The sequence below is a fragment of the Schistocerca cancellata genome, chromosome 7 (assembly GCF_023864275.1).
Source record: "Schistocerca cancellata isolate TAMUIC-IGC-003103 chromosome 7, iqSchCanc2.1, whole genome shotgun sequence".
In the NCBI taxonomy this organism is placed as follows: domain Eukaryota; kingdom Metazoa; phylum Arthropoda; class Insecta; order Orthoptera; family Acrididae; genus Schistocerca; species Schistocerca cancellata.
Genome location: NC_064632.1, coordinates 597210593 through 597229618, shown reverse-complemented (window position 1 = coordinate 597229618; position 19026 = coordinate 597210593). Strand labels below are relative to the sequence as shown.

General features: G+C 42.7%; 1 protein-coding gene across 2 annotated transcripts in view; it reads right to left on the bottom strand.

The window, feature by feature from the left end:
* LOC126092114 (titin-like) overlaps positions 1-19026 on the bottom strand; it is a 511816-nt gene that overhangs the window by 235320 nt on the left and 257470 nt on the right. For both annotated transcript variants that reach the window (XM_049907552.1, XM_049907553.1), the window contains one exon: positions 13186-13218. In XM_049907552.1, coding sequence (XP_049763509.1) covers positions 13186-13218 — 33 coding nt within the window. The remainder of the gene's footprint in view (positions 1-13185; positions 13219-19026) is intronic.

Here is a 19026-nt window from a genome sequence, read left to right as displayed (position 1 = left end):
AGAAGCCACTTGGTAGAATTTTTCACGGAGCCCAATTTAGTCATTTTACATACGTGGTACAAGATTCACGAAAGAAGGCCGTACACGTGCAACTGACCTGGAGACACCAGAACGTTTTCAGATAGACTAGATAATTATTAGGCAGAGAATTCGAATCCAGATTTTAAACAGCAAAACTTTTCCAAGGATAGGTGTTAACTCTGGTCATGATGTATTGGTTACTAACTATCGATTGAAACTGAAGAAATTGCACAAAGTTTAAAGATTATGGAGACCGAATCTGGATAAACAGAAAGAACTAGAGGGAGTTGAAGTTTCAAAGGGAGCAATAGGTAACGACTAGCTGAAACATAGGGCACGAATGCAACAGAAGACGAATGGGTAGCTTTGAGATATTAAATAGTGAAGGCCCAGTAGTAAATTTGGATAACATGCGAGATATTGAACCTAACTGAGAGAAGAAGAATACATAAACATGCAAGTAAAACAGAATAACGACGTCTAAAAAATTACATTGGTAAGAACTGCAAAATGGCAAAGTAGCAATGACACGACAAAAAATGCAAGGCTATGGGAACTTGAATGATTTTGCGAAAGACAGATGCCAATTATACGAACATTAAAAAGACCTTTGGAGAAAGGAGAAGCGCCTACATAGACATTAAAAACTCACTTAGCAAACGATTGCTAAGAAAAGAGATGCGGATAAGTGCGAATGGGATGGCGCACCGTGGCTCCCGTATGAACAGTTCGTACGCCACGCAGATCGAGAATTTCGACGATCCTTGTCCGTTATCAATATCGATATTGGCAAAACATCAAAATATGAGACAAACAGCCGTATCGTTTGATTGCATTGACAGAGAAACTTAAATTTTTTACACCGCAAAGGGAACTTAGACTTTAGTATGTTACAGATACTTAAACAACTTAATTCTTCTATCCGCTCCTGAGAAAAAGGAAAGGGGATCTCAACAGTCGTACAGACAAACGGTCGGATAACATGAAAAAAATTATTTTCATCTGATATAATTATTAATAATTACCAGTTTTCATTTTCTTTCCTTTATTGCTGTTGTAAAACCTTATTTCTTGCTAAATTTCATGGCTCTATTTCAACGAGAAATACGCTACAGGTTTTCGTGTGAATGTATGCGAGTACCAAAGTATGACATAAATGGCTGTATGTTTAGAGTGCACAGACTCTGGAGATCAATATTTTCAGTCCACCAAGGGACCACACGCCTTTGTATATGAATAAATTTCAATTTGAAACGTCTTCCCGTTCCTGAGAAAAAGGGGTCTCAACTGACACACATGCGGTCGTACAACAAACAACGGTGCGTCTGATGTGTTCAAATGGCTCTGAGCACCATGGGACTTAACATATGAGGTCATCAGTCCCCTAGACCTTAGAACTACTTAAACCTAACTAACCTAATGACATCACACACATGCATGCCCGAGGCAGGATTCGAACCTGCGACCGTAGCGGTCGCGCGGTTCCAGACTGAAGCACCTAGAAGCGCTCGGCCACACCGGCCGGCCGTCTCTGTGTGTATGTGTATGTGTGTGCGTGTGTGTGTGTGTGTGTGTTTGGTTTATAATTACAGATTAACAATTTTCAGATTTTCGCCTTCACCCCAACTGTGAAACTTTGCTTCTTGCCAAATTTGATGGCTCTAATGAATATCAAAATACGTGGCATAAATGGCCTTATCTTTTGATTTCACTGACGTATAAGCATAAAGTTTTGACACCACCAAGGGAGCATAGACCTGCGCGCGGTCCTTCATGGAGACAGTCAGGACTAGCTCTTCCGACGCCTACTCCGACGCTTACAACCACATCCATTGGTCAAATTTTCATTAGCTTTTTTTCCCATATCGTTCCCCCCTTTGTCAGTAATATGCTATTACAAGTTGCTGTCGTTCCGAGCTTTCTACAGCGTGTGTACATCAGAAAGGCCACGCATCCTCAGACTTCAAGGAGAATGTGTACATCCTCAGACTACTAGAATAATGTAATAAGTCATTTTCCAAAGAAAATTGTTTGTGACAGCTGTGAATATTAGTGGCCTGTCAGATTCAAAAGTCAAGTCTGAAAGATACTGACAAGAATTATTTACAAAAGAATGGAAAACTGGTAGAAGCTGGCCTCGGTGAAGATAAGTTTGCGGTCCAGAAAAATGTAGGTAATAATAACATTTGTCCATTTAAGGAAACTTTTGACAACGTCAATTCGAGTACAAACTTTCTTCAAATTCTTCTGTTTTGAAGGTATCAGGGATAAAGTTATAGTGAGCGAAAGATTTTTCTAGAGTTTGTACAGATACCAGACTGCAGTTGCAATGGTAAAAAGACATGAAAGGGGAACAGTGGTCTCTATTAGATACAGTAGTAGCCAGTTTGTAAATTGAGCAAGTCAAGTGAAGAAGTCTGGAAGGTAATTAAACTTCACGGACAAGCATTAAAAATCTAGAGGTTAAATGACGACACTGGAGTTGTCTCTGACAGCAATGAACTTGGAAGAAATGTTGAATAAAGAGGATAGTGTCTTGGAAAGAAGTTATAAAATCAGCATCAAGTATAGTGAAACAAGGGCAATGGAGTATCCTAGTATTATATCAGGTGATATTAACTGCATTAGATTAGGATATGAGGCATCAAAATCAGTCAATGAGTTTTGCTATTTGGGTAGCAAAATAATTGACAATGACAAAAATGGCAAGAGCAGATGACTTTCTTAACTTAAAATAGAAATTTAAGTGTTACGTAAGTTTTATTTGTATCGAATGTAGTCTTACACCCAAAAGTGCAACAGTTCCGATAAGAAGAAAATGTTCAAATGTGTGTGAAATCTTATGGGACTTAACTGCTAAGGTCATCAGTCCCTAAGCTTACGCACTACTTAACCTAAATTATCCTAAGGACAAACACACACACTAATGCCCCTTGGGAGGACTCGAACCTCCGCCGGGACCAGCCGCCGATAAGAAAGACGTTTATGTAAAGTGTTGCTACAGAAAAATACTAAATAGGAGTTATCCAGATTGAATAAATAATGAGAAGGCACTGCCTCGAACTGAGGAAGTAGGACATCTGTGCCACAACTTGACTAAAAGAAGCGTTCGATATGCGCGACTCGTCTTCAGGCATCAAAGAACCGTCAGGCAGGTAATGTGAGGAAGTAGGAGGAAATCAAAGTGAGTGCAGTTTCAAATGTGGCAACAGTTACACTACTGGCCATTAAAATTGCTACACCAAGAAGAAATGCAGATGATAAATGGGTATTCATCGGAAAAATATATTGTACTAGAACTGACATGTGATTCCATTTTCACGCAATTTGGGCGCATAGATCCTGAGAAATCAATACCCAGAACAACCACCTCTGGCCGTAATAACGGCCTTGATACGCCTGGGCATTGAGTCAAACAGAGCTTGGATGGCGTGTACAGGTACAGCCACCCATGCAGTTTCAACACGATACCACAGTTCATCAAGAGTAGTGACTGGCGTATTGTGACGAGCCAGTTGCTCGGCCACCATTGACCAGACGTTTTCAACTGGTGAGAGATCTGGAGAATGTGCTGGCCAGGGCAGCAGTCTAACATTTTCTGTATCCAGAAAGACTCGTACAGGATCTGCAACATGCGGTCGTGCATTATCCTGCTGAAATGTAGGGTATGGCAGGGATCGAATGAAGGGTAGAGCCACGGGTAGTAACACATCTGAAATGTAACGTCCACTGTTCAAAGTGCCGTCAATGCGACCGAGACGTGTAACGAATGGCACCCTATACCATCACGCCGGGTGATACGCCAGTATGGCGATGATGAATCACGCTTCCAATGTGCGTTCACCGCAATGTCGCCAAACACGGATGCGACCATCATGATGCTCTAAACAGAACCTGCATTCATCCGACAAAATGACGTTTTGCCATTCGTGCTCACGAGTTCGTCATTGAGTACACCATCGCAGGCGCTCCTGTCTGCGATGCAGCGTCAAGGGTAACCGCAGCCATGGTCTCCGAGCTGACAGTCCATGTTGCTGCAAACGTCGTCGAACTATTCGTGCAGATGGTTGTTGCCTTGCAAACGTCCCCATCTGTTGACTCAGGGATCGACACGTGGCTGCACGATCCGTTACAGCCATGCGGATAAGATGCCTGTCATCTCGACTGCTAGTGATACGAGGCCGTTGGGATCCAGCACGGCGTTCCGTATTACTCTCCTGGACCCACAGATTTCATATTCTGCTAACAGTTATTAGATCTCGACCAAGGCGAGCAGCAACGTCGCGATACGATAAACCGCAATCGCGATAGGCTACAATCCGACCTTTATCAAAGTCGGAAACGTGATGGTACGCATTTCTTCTCCTTACATGAGGCATCACAACAACGTTTCACCAGGCAACGCCGGTCAATCGGTTGGAAATTTTCCTCATGTCAGCACATTGTAGATGTCGCCACCGGCGCCAACCTTGTGTGCATGCTCTTGAAAGCTAATCATTTGCATATCACAGCAGCTTCTTCCTGTCGGTTAAATTTCACGTCTGTATCAACTCATCTTCGTGGTGTAGCAATTTTAATGGCCAGTAGTGTATCTCCGGAGTTTTTTACCCAAGAGGATGCCATCATAATTTAACCGTAAAGTATATCGTCATCCCCTCCGGAAACTAACGGCTGTAGTTTCCTTTTGCAGTCAGCTGTTCGCTGTACGAGCGTAGGGAGGACATGTTGGTTGTGTTACAAGGCCTTGTAAGTCAGTGATCCAGACTATTGGCCTTGCAGCTACTGAAAAGGCGACTGCCCGTCTGCAAAATTTTTCTGGCCTCTCAACAGATATTCTTCCGTTGTAGTAGCAGCTACGGTGTTGACGTAAAATTAAATATGTGTAATAATGAACCAAAAGCAGACATGCGACTGAGGTACTATGTACATCACAGTCAACGGATGATCGCAGCAAAGAAATACCCAAAGTCAAAGCATGCCAGAAAAGAACAAGTAACTTTGAATAACTTCCTTACCGCTTGTCGAGATATATTAGGTACATTAAAAGAGATGCAGATTTATTTTTCATAAGGGAATAAAGATTCGTAAGAATAAAAGGAACGGAAAGAAACATAGTTTAAGGCAGCAGACTAGCGGAAAAAAAAAGGAAACAGACAGGCAGAATCACGCACAGGTCATAATTTCTTCTGGAGGAATAATCTTAATCCATGGCAGTGCATTCCGTCTTTGTAACTAAAGGAAAGAAAGTTTTTTTTTTTTTTTTTGCCGTGCGTTTCGCTTCTTTTACTTACGAAGCTCATTCTGTAGCTGATTCTGATGTTACTCCAAGTGTGTCGTCCTGGAGATGCATTTATTCGATCTGCACACTCCAGACGGCCGATTTTCGGCCTTCTTCGGCAGTATTTCATTTCCAACATTCACTGTGTATTGAATGTATCTGGTACAGGGACGGGGGTAGATATCATGAGAAATTCCACAACGATCAGTACTGGCTGGCTCCGCTAGTGTTCTTAAACTACATATTTTCAAGTAAATTCGAAAACTGGTTCGAAGTTTGCTACGTTCGTTGGTAGCAAAGGCATACTCATGAAAATTCCAAACTACTCTGTCTTACGAAGATAGCTCAGTTAATAGCTGAACATAATGTCAGTATAAATTATAACCCCGCAATATCTCTCATTTTACAATTTCAAACAAGCCAAAATAACCTGCTAGCCCCGCAGTAGTCACACAATAAATGAACCACGCTGAGTAAGTTTCTTTGATGTTCAACCGGATAACAAGTTAAAACCGAGTCAACACATGGATAAAGTGATGGTGAAGCTCAGTCCAGAGGCAGAATACTACGAGTACTAACTCGGCTTCCCTGTGTGGGTCTCAGTGTGGACCTACGTACTATGATGTACACTCATGTTCAGAAAAAAACAGGACACCTTGAACGTCTAAAGATAGGACGTTCATATTCAAAGGACATGTGTATTAGTATGTTCTGCAGAAATTATTGACTTCTGAACCGTGTCGGTTGGCGGGTTCAAGATCAACATAGATATCGCGGCGCAACACCACCGACCGGTAAACTGTGCCTGCGGCTCTCGTTGTCGCTATAAAGCGGAGGTAGTGGATCAGTGTAACTGGAGCAGACGTGCAGGATGCCCCGCAGACATATGGGAGAACCGTACCGTCAAATAAGTGAGTTTGAAAGAGGGCGAAATATTGGTATAAGAGAATGTGATGCACCTATCCGTGAAATTGCTGCTCATGTAGGACCAAGTGTTTTGGCAGGGCAACGGGTGTGTGCAGAATAGTTCACGGAAGGCCGTAGAACACGACGAGATGGGTCAGGATGCACCCCCCAGACCACCTCACGAGAAGATCGACACCTCATCAGAATGGCATTGCAGAACACATCTGCGTCCTCCTCGTCTCTGGCGCAAAAGTGGAGCGGTAGAACATAATCTTACACTATTAGGGGTGACAGTCGGCCGCCGTTTATTACGGGTTACGTGCGCGTCGTTCACTTCTCTGCCTACCTTTGACGAATGTGCAGAAACGTGCTACACGGCAGCGGTGTATGGAACGACGTCACTGGGGACAGTAATGGCTTCAGATAGTGTTTTCGAACGAATCTACACTCCTGGAAATGGAAAAAAGAACACATTGACACCGGTGTGTCAGACCCACCATACTTGCTCCGGACACTGCGAGAGGGCTGTACAAGCAATGATCACACGCACGGCACAGCGGACACACCAGGAACCGCGGTGTTGGCCGTCGAATGGCGCTAGCTGCGCAGCATTTGTGCACCGCCGCCGTCAGTGTCAGCCAGTTTGCCGTGGCATACGGAGCTCCATCGCAGTCTTTAACACTGGTAGCATGCCGCGACAGCGTGGACGTGAACCGTATGTGCAGTTGACGGACTTTGAGCGAGGGCGTATAATGGGCATGCGGGAGGCCGGGTGGACGTACCGCCGAATTGCTCAACACGTGGGGCGTGAGGTCTCCACAGTACATCGATGTTGTCGCCAGTGGTCGGCGGAAGGTGCACGTGCCTGTCGACCTGGGACCGGACCGCAGCGACGCACGGATTCACGCCAAGACCGTAGGATCCTACGCAGTGCCGTAGGGGACCGCACCGCCACTTCCCAGCAAATTAGGGACACTGTTGCTCCTGGGGTATCGGCGAGGACCATTCGCAACCGTCTCCATGAAGCTGGGCTACGGTCCCGCACACCGTTAGGCCGTCTTCCGCTCACGCCCCAACATCGTGCAGCCCGCCTCCAGTGGTGTCGCGACAGGCGTGAATGGAGGGACGAATGGACACGTGTCGTCTTCAGCGATGAGAGTCGCTTCTGCCTTGGTGCCAATGATGGTCGTATGCGTGTTTGGCGCCGTGCAGATGAGCGCCACAATGAGGACTGCATACGACCGAGGTACACAGGGCAACACCCGGCACCATGGTGTGGGGAGCGATCTCCTACACTGGCCGTACACCACTGGTGATCGTCGAGGGGACACTGAATAGTGCACGGTACATCCAAACCGTCATCGAACCCATCGTTCTACCATTCCTAGACCGGCAAGGGAATTTGCTGTTCCAACAGGACAATGCACGTCCGCATGTATCCCGTGCTACCCAAAGTGCTCTAGAAGGTGTAAGTCAACTACCCTGGCTAGCAAGATCTCCGGATCTGTCCCCCATTGAGCATGTTTGTGACTGGATGAAGCGTCGTCTCACGCGGTCTGCACGTCCAGCACGAACGCTGGTCCAACTGAGGCGCCAGGTGGAAATGGCATGGCAAGCCGTTCCACAGGACTACATCCAGCATCTCTACGATCGTCTCCATGGGAGAATAGCAGCCTGCATTGCTGCGAAAGGTGGATATACACTGTACTAGTGCCGACATTGTGCATGCTCTGTTGCCTGTGCCTATGTGCCTGTGGTTCTGTCAGTGTGATCATGTGATGTATCTGACCCCAGGAATGTGTCAATAAAGTTTCCCCTTCCTGGGACAATGAATTCACGGTGTTCTTATTTCAATTTCCAGGAGTGTATATTCTGTTTGTTTGGAAACAGTTTGCCGCAGACAGGAGGAGCGACATCACAGTGACAGCATAACACATACAGCTCCGACTCGAGGCCTTATTGTGTAGGATGCTATTGCATACAGCCACAAATCACAGTTGGTGCGTGTCCAGGGCACTGTGACCTAAGTGAATGACACACTGCGACCCGTCGCCATACCTTTCTGCACAACACCGCAGGCGCCATTTTTCAGCAAGCCAATGCACGACCACATGTCGATGTACCAACATGTGCCTCCTTGGTGTCACAGGCTGTCAGACGCTTGCCCTGGTCCGCCAGGTCACCAGACTTGTCGCCAATCGCAAGTGTGAGAGAGGTACGGTGAAACGTCGGGTGCAGCGCTGTGACCCAGTGCCGACCACCACGGATGAACTTTGGGACGAAGTGAATGCAGCAAGGGTGGCTGTACCACAGTACAGCAAAAAGTAAGAAACAGGGAATGCCTAGATAAAGAAAATTATAATCACTCCTCCTTAGACAGAGTTGCTCCCCTTAATGTGTAATCCAACTGGTTTCACATTCGTGAAGTGTCTTTCCTTGTGGAGGTATCTATAAAACACAGTGAATGAACAAATGCATACTACGTGTACATCCAAGTATGTATGTACACGTAGAAGAGATCTAGAGATAGTGGAATGCTAGATATATGTTACATTATACCTCAACAGAGATTTCAGACTAGATATGTAACTACAAAAAATTTTCAGTGGCATATGAAGACTCCGATTATATCTTATTAATTATGAAATGCTGATTAAGACCAAGTAATTCACGAGAGAACAGGTACTTAGGCACAAGTATACTGTGCAATGTTAAGCAAATCGAGATTGTTCAGGTCTACAAAGGAGCATTTGACTACAACTAACTGAAACATTAGTAACCAGTAAAAGAGAAGATAGCTCTTAGTGATGAAATAATTAATCCCACGGAAGACTAACTACACAAACGGAGAAGTATCTACAGAAGACCAAGGATAGGAGATAAGATACAAAAGTTTAACTAATAAGAAGGCATAATAAAGTAATAGATAGTAATAGAAAATTCCAAAGGCGCTAAAAATGAGACTGACATATAATAAAATGTGTTAAAGACAAAATGACTTCTGGAGAAATTGAACCACTCGATGAATACAAGACAATACGAAAAGTAGGAAGCTCTTGTAATAAAGTAACAGAAACATTTGAACAAAAATACTTGCAAAATGAACGCAAAGAGTGCAGGTGGGATACCCATACTGAAGAATGAAAGGAAACTTGAATGATGAGTTAATACTTAGAGGATTCTACATAGTTCAAGAAAGTCGAAGACAATGTTACAGAAAGTAAAGGAGAAGAAATTTAGTATGGATTGGTGGCTATGGTAAAGTGAGAGGAATTTTACAGGACACTACAAGACCTAAGCTGCACAAGGCTCTCCCTGAGAAAATTTAAGTCAACCGAAGGCAGCTGAAGTTCAGTGATTTCCAACAGTATTATAGAGATCTTTAGTGGAATCAACCGTGACAAAACTGTTCCACGTGGGATACAGGATACCTGAGGAGGCGAAATAGCCCCAGACTTATGGTAGCCTCAATTTAAAAGAATTTAGAAGATTTTGTCATGGGTACATATTGCCAATAAATCAGTTTAATAAGAAATGGTTGCAAAGTACTAACTTGAGTGGTCTACAGAAGAAAGGAACCACTAATAGGGGCAAACCTGGGAGAATAACAGTTTTGATTCGAGAGAAATGTACGCTAGTATGAAGCAATACCGCCCCTCCCACCTACCTTAGAGGAAAGTTTGACGAAAAACAAACGCACATTTCTAGTGTGTTCAACTCTATAAGTCGGTTTCAGAATGTTATTTGGGACCCACTATTTAAAATTCTGGCATCATCATGTAAAAAACAGAGGGAGCTTAGGATATGTATGGTAACCAGACACCAGTTATAAGGCCTGAGGAAAATGGAATGTGAGCAGTAACTGTGGAATCAATGAGACAAATTTGTAGCACATGTTAATCAGCCTACATATCTAGCAAAAAGGACTCAGAACCAAAGGGTTGAAAGCTGACAGAGAGGAAGTAACTGCCTTACGGTTTTACAGTAAGTTAGTAACTCTATAGGCGGTGATTAAAGACTTGGAAGATCAGTTACATCTTAACTTCAAAAAACGTAAAGCTGAGGAAGTGCAGTATGGGAGAAGTGAGTAGAATGTACGAGAAAGGCGGAATGACTTCGGACTTCAAGAAGAATATAATAATTCCAAATCCAACGAAAGCAGATGCTGAAAGGTGTATAATTGAATAGTGAAGAGATGTGCGTTTTTTTTTTGGGGGGGGGGGGGAGGGTTCGTCGGTCTTCTGACTGGTTTGATACGGCCGGCCACGAATTCCTCTTCTGCGTCAGCCTCTTCATCTCAGAGTCGCAGAGCAACCTACGACCTCTGTTATTTGCTGGATGTATTCCAGTATCTGTCTTCTTCTACATTTTTTGCCCTCTACAGCTCACTCCAGTACCATGGAAGTCATTTCTGATGTCTTAACAGATGTCCTATCATCTCGTCTCTTCTCCTTGTCAGTGTTTTTGACATATTCCTTTCCTCTCCGATTCTGCAGAGAACCTCCTCTTTCCTCATGTTACCAGTCCATCTAATTTTCAAAATTCGTCTGCAGCACCACATCGCAAATGCTTCGATTCTCTTCTGTTCCGGTTTTCCCATAGTCCACGTTCCACTACCATACAATGCTGTACACTAAACGTGTATTCTCAGAAATTTCTTCGTCGAATTAAGGCCTATATGATGACATTGTTATCCAGAATGAAAGTGAAGAAGAATTACATGATGTGCTGAATGGAATGAACAATCAAATGGGTACAGAATATGGATTGACAGTAAATCGAAGGAAGACGGCAGGCCGCGGTGGCCGAGCGGTTGTAGGCGCTACAGTCTGGAACCGCGCGACCACTAAGGCGGCAGGTTCGAATCCTGCCTCGGGCATGGATGTGTGTGATGTCCTTAGGTTAGTTAGGTTTAAGTAGTTCTAAGTTCTAGGGGACTGATGACCTCAGATGTTAAGTCCCATAGAGCTCAGAGCCATTTGAACCATTTCGAAGGAAGACGAAAGTAATGAGATGTAGCGGAAAGGGAAACATCGAGAAACTTATCATCGGGATTGATAGTTACGGAGTAGATGAAGTTAAACAATTCTGCTACCTAGGCAGCAAAATAACCAATGACGGACGGAATGAGGACATCAAAAGCGGGTTATCACTGGCAAAAAGGCTGGAAGGTGTCTTCGCTGTATCCGTAACTGCTCACGGAATATTTTTACCTAACTAGTTTCACACGTCCGGTAAACGATAATTCTTTTATGCATATTTATTTAGGAACCGAAACTCCATCGGGAGGGTTTTTGTCGTTGCACAGCAGCTCCGCCATTTCAGCAAGAACTAGATCTAAAATGATTATAAGGCATAAAAACCGAGACACAGTCCCTCGACGAACTTGTATTTTATAACCATTCTGAGATTAAAGTGACCAAATGGAAAAAAAAACTTCAAATTTATCATTTCCTTTGTTTCTCATATTCCTTTCGTGGTTATTAAGTACATCGCTGGAAAAAAAATTAGTACATCCGTTCCAAGATTTCTAATTCACTCAAGATTTCTTGTTACATCAATGCATATGGAGTATAGCTCAAGCGCTTCAGAGGTACTACATATCGACCCATCCAGCAACACCCGTACATTGTGTAGCCTCCACGGGAGTCGATGCAGGCGATGACTCAGACATGCAGTCGATCGTACAGGTGGCGAAGTCCTACGATGCGTTATGTCACGCCTGCTCGACCAGTACAAGTAGTTCTCTAAGAGTTGTTGGTTGATGAGTAGTACGAGCCACTCCTCGTTTCATCATATGCCCCACGTGCTCGTATGGAGACTTTGCTGGCCAGGGAAGATGCTACACGTCTCGCAGAGCACGTTGAGTTTAACAGGCAGTGTATAGGCGAGTCAGTCTATAGAAACAACGCGTTACCTTCCTGTTTCAAGAATTGCAGAAGAACTGGTCTAACAACATTGTACATGTAGTATGCGCTAGTTAGCGTTCCCTCCAGAAACACCAAAGGTTTACGGGAGTTGTGGCTTAACGCACCCCAGCCCACAAGACATGGGTATGCCTCAGAAGAATGCACCGCATGAGACAGCGCTTAACAGGTGTATGTTGTACTCGCATAGTCCCACTGCTTATAACCAGTTCGCGACAGTTAGTGCTGACACGTCTGTGCTCACAAGACCTCTTACCTGTGCTTTGGTAGCTGTACGATCTGCCACTGCTGCGCTTACAATGCGACGACCCTGGCAGGTGTCTTTGCTGTGTGGACGTCCAGAACCTCGTCTACGGGTGTGAGAATGTTCACGTGATACCAGCATTGTTGCAAAATGACGCAGTACGTCCAACTAGTGAGTCAATTGTCCGAAAGGGCGATTCCGCCACTCGGACGCTCACAACTTGACCCCTTTTGAACTCGTTCGGTTGGCTGTAGGAAGCACGAGTTCGCCCGTGACACGGTTGCCCGCTTGCTTACACATTTGCACCACACTGAGTCCTAAGACTATGAGCATACCCTATTATGGGGTAATCAATCACATATGGTGCTCCGGTAGCAATGCTACCACACTGTCTTTTGCTGGACGTCGTTGAAACTATTATCAGTTCTTATCTACTATCCCGCAGCTGACGTATGCTGTCATCGGATCACAACCGATGTCATCTTTCCCGGGGTACAATTTGTTGTGGTAGTGTATACCCAGCCTACAGAATCGTGTCATACAACTTATTCAAAAACCAGATTACTGAATGTAAAACTTTGACAGTATGACGTTATCACTGAAGCATTATATTCATCAGATTTTGGATTTACAACATACAGGACGATTTCTGCATCTTATTTGGGACATCTGAGACAAATTTCGGTCTGGTGTGGTGCTGGCTGTGTGTTACCAGTGTGACCAGTCATGAGCTCCTTAAAAAGCCAAGTCATTTCATAACCTAGTGAGTAACACTCGTATTATTAATTTTTCGGAGAAAAACTACTCACCAACATACAGCTGGGCGCCAACAGCGTGGTATTCTGGAAAGAAGGAAAACTGAAATGTATTAACATATGCGTAACAGAACCTACTTCAAGTTACAGAACTTATTTCCTGAGGAATTAAGGCGTATATCTCTAATAGCGCATCTGCTTACGAGAAGTGTTGTGGGAGTTTTTTACTTTCATTCACTGATCACATGCCCAATATTTAGAGATAGTTTTCAGGCGAAGAAAGCAAAAGTTAATGGGGTGAAATTTGACTTCAGAAAATAGAATTGGAAGCATGATAACACCTTATGTTTTTCGTTTTATAGTGCAGCTAGGAAACTGTTATTGTTTATGACATAACAGATACATTAAAACAATTACCTATGTCGCTATTATTTTCTCCTGCAGCATGTTTTGACAGCTTGCACCCTTTTTTCAGGTACATTATTGGCTGTATTGTTTTTTTGCTTGCTGCAAGTTGCCAGGTGTCTAATTTTAATTTCATTTTGAAGATTTTCCAGCAGAATGAACCATGTGGGTCATTATAAATATACATTTTCTTCAGTAAATAGCACACACACGAAACAGCACAAGTATGCTAAGTATGATGAAAATACATATTTATAATCAACCTCAAAATTCTGTCTGTTGGAGCAATGTAATGAAGCGCATCCAGCAAACAAAATTGTGGCGTAGTTACGGTGAGGCAATGAGCCCTCAAAACACCTTGTGGGGAAAATAGAACAGACAGACACAGATAATTGTTTTATTTATTCTTTGTAAATGTGACTAGATGATGAGTTCAAACACTGAATCATTAAAGTTCCAAGTGCCCCAAAGTGACATATATAATTATTATATCATTGATCATCTGTTCCAGTTCTGCTACAACTTAATAAAGAAATTTAAAAAACTTAATAAAGAAAAATTAATCGTTCTTATTCTAAATCCTGTTTACAATATCAATAATAACAATAACGAATTGAATAAAAAACCTTTAAAAGAACTTCATCAAGTCTTTAAAACAAGAAAGTTAAAGAATTATTCCAAACTTAATAAACAACAATTAATTGCTCCTATTGAGAGATCTGACAACAATATTAAAAATAATGTTAACAATTTAAAAACAAACCATTAAAACAACTTTGTCAACTCTGTAAAACTAAAAATTTAAAAAATTATAGTAAACTTAATAAACAACAATTATTCGATTTTATAAACATATCTGAAGGTAATATTTTTAATATTGATACTGAGAATTATTTTCAAAAGCTTCTAGTGGATGTATATCAAGAAATTAAAAAAAACTACCTGAGAAATTTTTCAGATTACAGTATTCTAGATGATGACAATTTTGTTAAATCACCTAAACAAAGTGATAGAAAAACTTCTGCTCCTACATTGAGAATAATAACATTAGAAATTAATAATAATGATACTATTGTTGAACCACAAGAATCTTTTAATCAAATTAAAAAAAGAAGTAATCACTAAATTTAAGAATATTTTAATAGAAAAAAGGCGGTTAAGGGTAACATAAACTATTTTTGTAATTTTAAAAGACAAGGCCAGATACAAGAATTTGACTTTAAAACAAGTATTAAGTTTTATTAGGACGAATGATTTTGAATAGTATTATCACAAATCAAGATATAAACTATTAACTTAAATAGAAGAAAGGCAAATAAACAAATTTGGTTTATCTTTATTTTGTATTAATATTTCAGAATTAAGTATTAAGAGACACAATACAATTTATTGCTCTACTATATCGATTTACCAAAAAAGTGAAGACAAAAATCTGCAATTAATGTAAAAAAAAAATCAAAAATATTTCCTTTATACAGTATAATCAACTTTATATGAAGTTAATAAACATCTAAAATATTTTCCATTTTCATTTACTCATTGTTACATATTGTAATGGTAATTATAACAATCGTATAATCCATTAAATTTCGGGCATGCAGCCGCGCAAATAAAATTTCTTCTACTGATATTTCGGCCGCGTATCGTCCGGCCATCTTCAGAGCGAGTCACAAGACTGATGACAAGGTGCCAAGCGCGGCCTTATATGCTCCACCGCGGCGGTACTGCGCATGCGGGTCACAGATGCTGCGCCGCCTGTGGCGAAAGCGTACGGACGTTCGATGTGCTTATCGATGTTTGATCGGCGGCGATGACACGGTGACGACTTCTCTGCAATTTAATTAGTCCAAGAGCCGGATTCCATGCTTTGTCCAAATTGAAACCTTTATCTCTGTTTATTAAATTGTTGGCTAATCGAATTTCTATGGCTTCCTTGAATACAGAATCCCAAAAAGAAGAGGTGGATGTTAAAATCTTCACATCACTGTAATTCATGGAATGACCCGTATCAATACAATGTTCGGCCACAGCTGACTTGTCTGGTTGTAATAGGCGTGTGTATCTTCGGTGCTCCACACACCTTTCATGAACGGTGCGTGTTGTTTGACCTATGTATGACTGCTCACAATTTCCGCAAGGAATCTGGTACACACCCGCCTTACGAAGCAATAAACCGTCCTTTACAGAGCCGAGTAAAGCCGCAATCTTCGTGGGGGCCCGGAAGATCACCTTAACACAGTGTTTCTCTAGAATACGGCCTATCTTTGAAGAAAGAGCACCCACATAAGGCAGAAACGCCCTAGATCTGAAGAAATTACTATCTTCTTCCGCATCGTATACCTTCTTTTTAGGTTTTACATCGAATGCTCTACGAATTTGTTGCGGAGAATATCCATTCGATTTAAAAATACTCTTGAGGTATGTTAGCTCTCCTTGTAAATTGTCTTCATCGGATACACAGTGCGCCCGATGCACTAAGGTCTTAAGGACACCCATGCTCTGAGAAGGGTGATGGCAGCTACTGGCATGAAGGTCATGAAGGTATAGATTTGTATGCGTTGCTTTCCGATGTACGGCATGTCCTAATGTGCCATCACTTTTACGGCGAACGACAACATCCAGAAAGGGGAGGCACCCGTCTTTTTCTATTTCCATGGTAAATTTAATGCTAGCATGGATAGAATTCAAATGCTGAAGAAATCGATGTAATTCATGCATACCATAGAAATTCGATTAGCCAACAATTTAATAAACAGAGATAAAGGTTTCAATTTGGACAAAGCATGGAATCCGGCTCTTGGACTAATTAAATTGCAGAGAAGTCGTCACCGTGTCATCGCCGCCGATCAAACATCGATAAGCACATCGAACGTCCGTACGCTTTCGCCACAGGCGGCGCAGCATCTGTGACCCGCATGCGCAGTACCGCCGCGGTGGAGCATATAAGGCCGCGCTTGGCACCTTGTCATCAGTCTTGTGACTCGCTCTGAAGATGGCCGGACGATACGCGGCCGAAATATCAGTAGAAGAAATTTTATTTGCGCGGCTGCATGCCCGAAATTTAATGGATTATTCATTACGCCGCGAGAAGTTGAAAATGCACATCAAGTACCTCTTCGGGGAGGAGATGGTTTCATGGGTCCATAGTTTGGACAAATTAAGACACCAGAGAGCAAGACTATTGAGCTCCTTGAGTTTCTTACTGAAGTGCCGCGACCATGGAGTTGTCCCAAAATTTGCAAGGTTGGTTCACTTTGTTAAGAATGCTGCAGTAAATAGAATTTTACATAGAGCTGGTTCCGCTATTGTCAGAGAAAGAATTCGTTTTACTCGTCGGAAGTTGGACATTGTTTCTGAACATCTGTATCATCTGCATCTGAAGGTTGCAGCTGTTTTATCTCCTGACTCCTGGGACTGGATCGATGGCACGACATGGGCTAAGTCTGACTGGGTTCGCGAAGTGGCCACGAAAAGGCAGATTACCAAGTACAGCCGATTGGACCAGCCTTCTCAGGTGGACTCAGTTATTCGACGCCCTGTCATAAATTTGACGGGTAAGGAATTGGACGAAGCTACGTTGTCTGTCTTAAGTAAAGGGCTAAATTTTGCCCCTACTCCCAAGACTTTGCCGATATCATCTTTCATCAGTGCCATTGAAGAAGCTGTCCGACCACTATCAGAGGATTCTGCGGAAGAAATCAGACGAGAAACCTGTCAAGCAATCACGAAGCATCGTCCACAAAGAAGCAACGTTTCCAAGGAAGAAAGACGTGCGATACGAAAGCTGTGTGAGGATACTGATACAGTCGTCCTGCGTGCTGATAAAGGTAATGCTACCGTCCTTTTGCCTCAGGAAGTCTACAAGGAAAAGATATGTGGTCTACTTAGTTCTGGTGCATACCGGAAGATTAACAAAGATCCTACTAACAAGGTGACAATAAGGACTGCTGCCTTGCTGTACGCTTCATCACTACCGAAGGAAGTCATAAGAAGTTTAAAAGTACGAGGTGCAGTACCACCGAGATTTTATGGTCTTCCTAAAGTTCACAAGATGGGTAAGGATGAGCGTCTAGAGGACTTGTCTATGAGACCTATAACGAGCACTATTGGTTCACCAACATATTTTTCTGCCAAATATTTAGCTTCCTTATTAAAACCATTGGTAGGAAAATGTAGTCACCACATTCGTAATTCTATGGATTTTATTCAGAGACTTAGCAATGTCAGGCTAAATAGTATGGATGTTCTTGTTAGTTTTGACGTAGTATCATTATACACCAAGGTACCTTTAAAGGACTCTCTAGCTCTTATCAACCAACATTTTGATAAGAACATTACGGCCTTATTTGAACATGTGCTTTTATCATCTTATTTTCAGTTTGATGGTGAATTTTATGAGCAAATTGACGGTGTTGCCATGGGAAGCCCCCTCTCCCCTCTGGTAGCTAATTTATTCATGGAAGACTTCGAGGACAAGGCACTGGACTCAGCATGTTTTAAACCCACGGTCTTCTGGAGGTACGTGGACGACACATTCGTGGTATGGCCCCATGGTATGGATGAATTACATCGATTTCTTCAGCATTTGAATTCTATCCATGCTAGCATTAAATTTACCATGGAAATAGAAAAAGACGGGTGCCTCCCCTTTCTGGATGTTGTCGTTCGCCGTAAAAGTGATGGCACATTAGGACATGCCGTACATCGGAAAGCAACGCATACAAATCTATACCTTCATGACCTTCATGCCAGTAGCTGCCATCACCCTTCTCAGAGCATGGGTGTCCTTAAGACCTTAGTGCATCGGGCGCACTGTGTATCCGATGAAGACAATTTACAAGGAGAGCTAACATACCTCAAGAGTATTTTTAAATCGAATGGATATTCTCCGCAACAAATTCGTAGAGCATTCGATGTAAAACCTAAAAAGAAGGTATACGATGCGGAAGAAGATAGTAATTTCTTCAGATCTAGGGCGTTTCTGCCTTATGTGGGTGCTCTTTCTTCAAAGATAGGCCGTATTCTAGAGAAACACTGTGTTAAGGTGATCTTCCGGCCCCCCACGAAGATTGCGGCTTTACTCGGCTCTGTAAAGGACGATTTATTGCTTCGTAAGGCGGGTGTGTACCAGATTCCTTGCGGAAATTGTGAGCAGTCATACATAGGTCAAACAACACGCACCGTTCATGAAAGGTGTGTGGAGCACCGAAGATACACACGCCTATTACAACCAGACAAGTCAGCTGTGGCCGAACATTGTATTGATACGGGTCATTCCATGAATTACAGTGATGTGAAGATTTTAACATCCACCTCTTCTTTTTGGGATTCTGTATTCAAGGAAGCCATAGAAATTCGATTAGCCAACAATTTAATAAACAGAGATAAAGGTTTCAATTTGGACAAAGCATGGAATCCGGCTCTTGGACTAATTAAATTGCAGAGAAGTCGTCACCGTGTCATCGCCGCCGATCAAACATCGATAAGCAC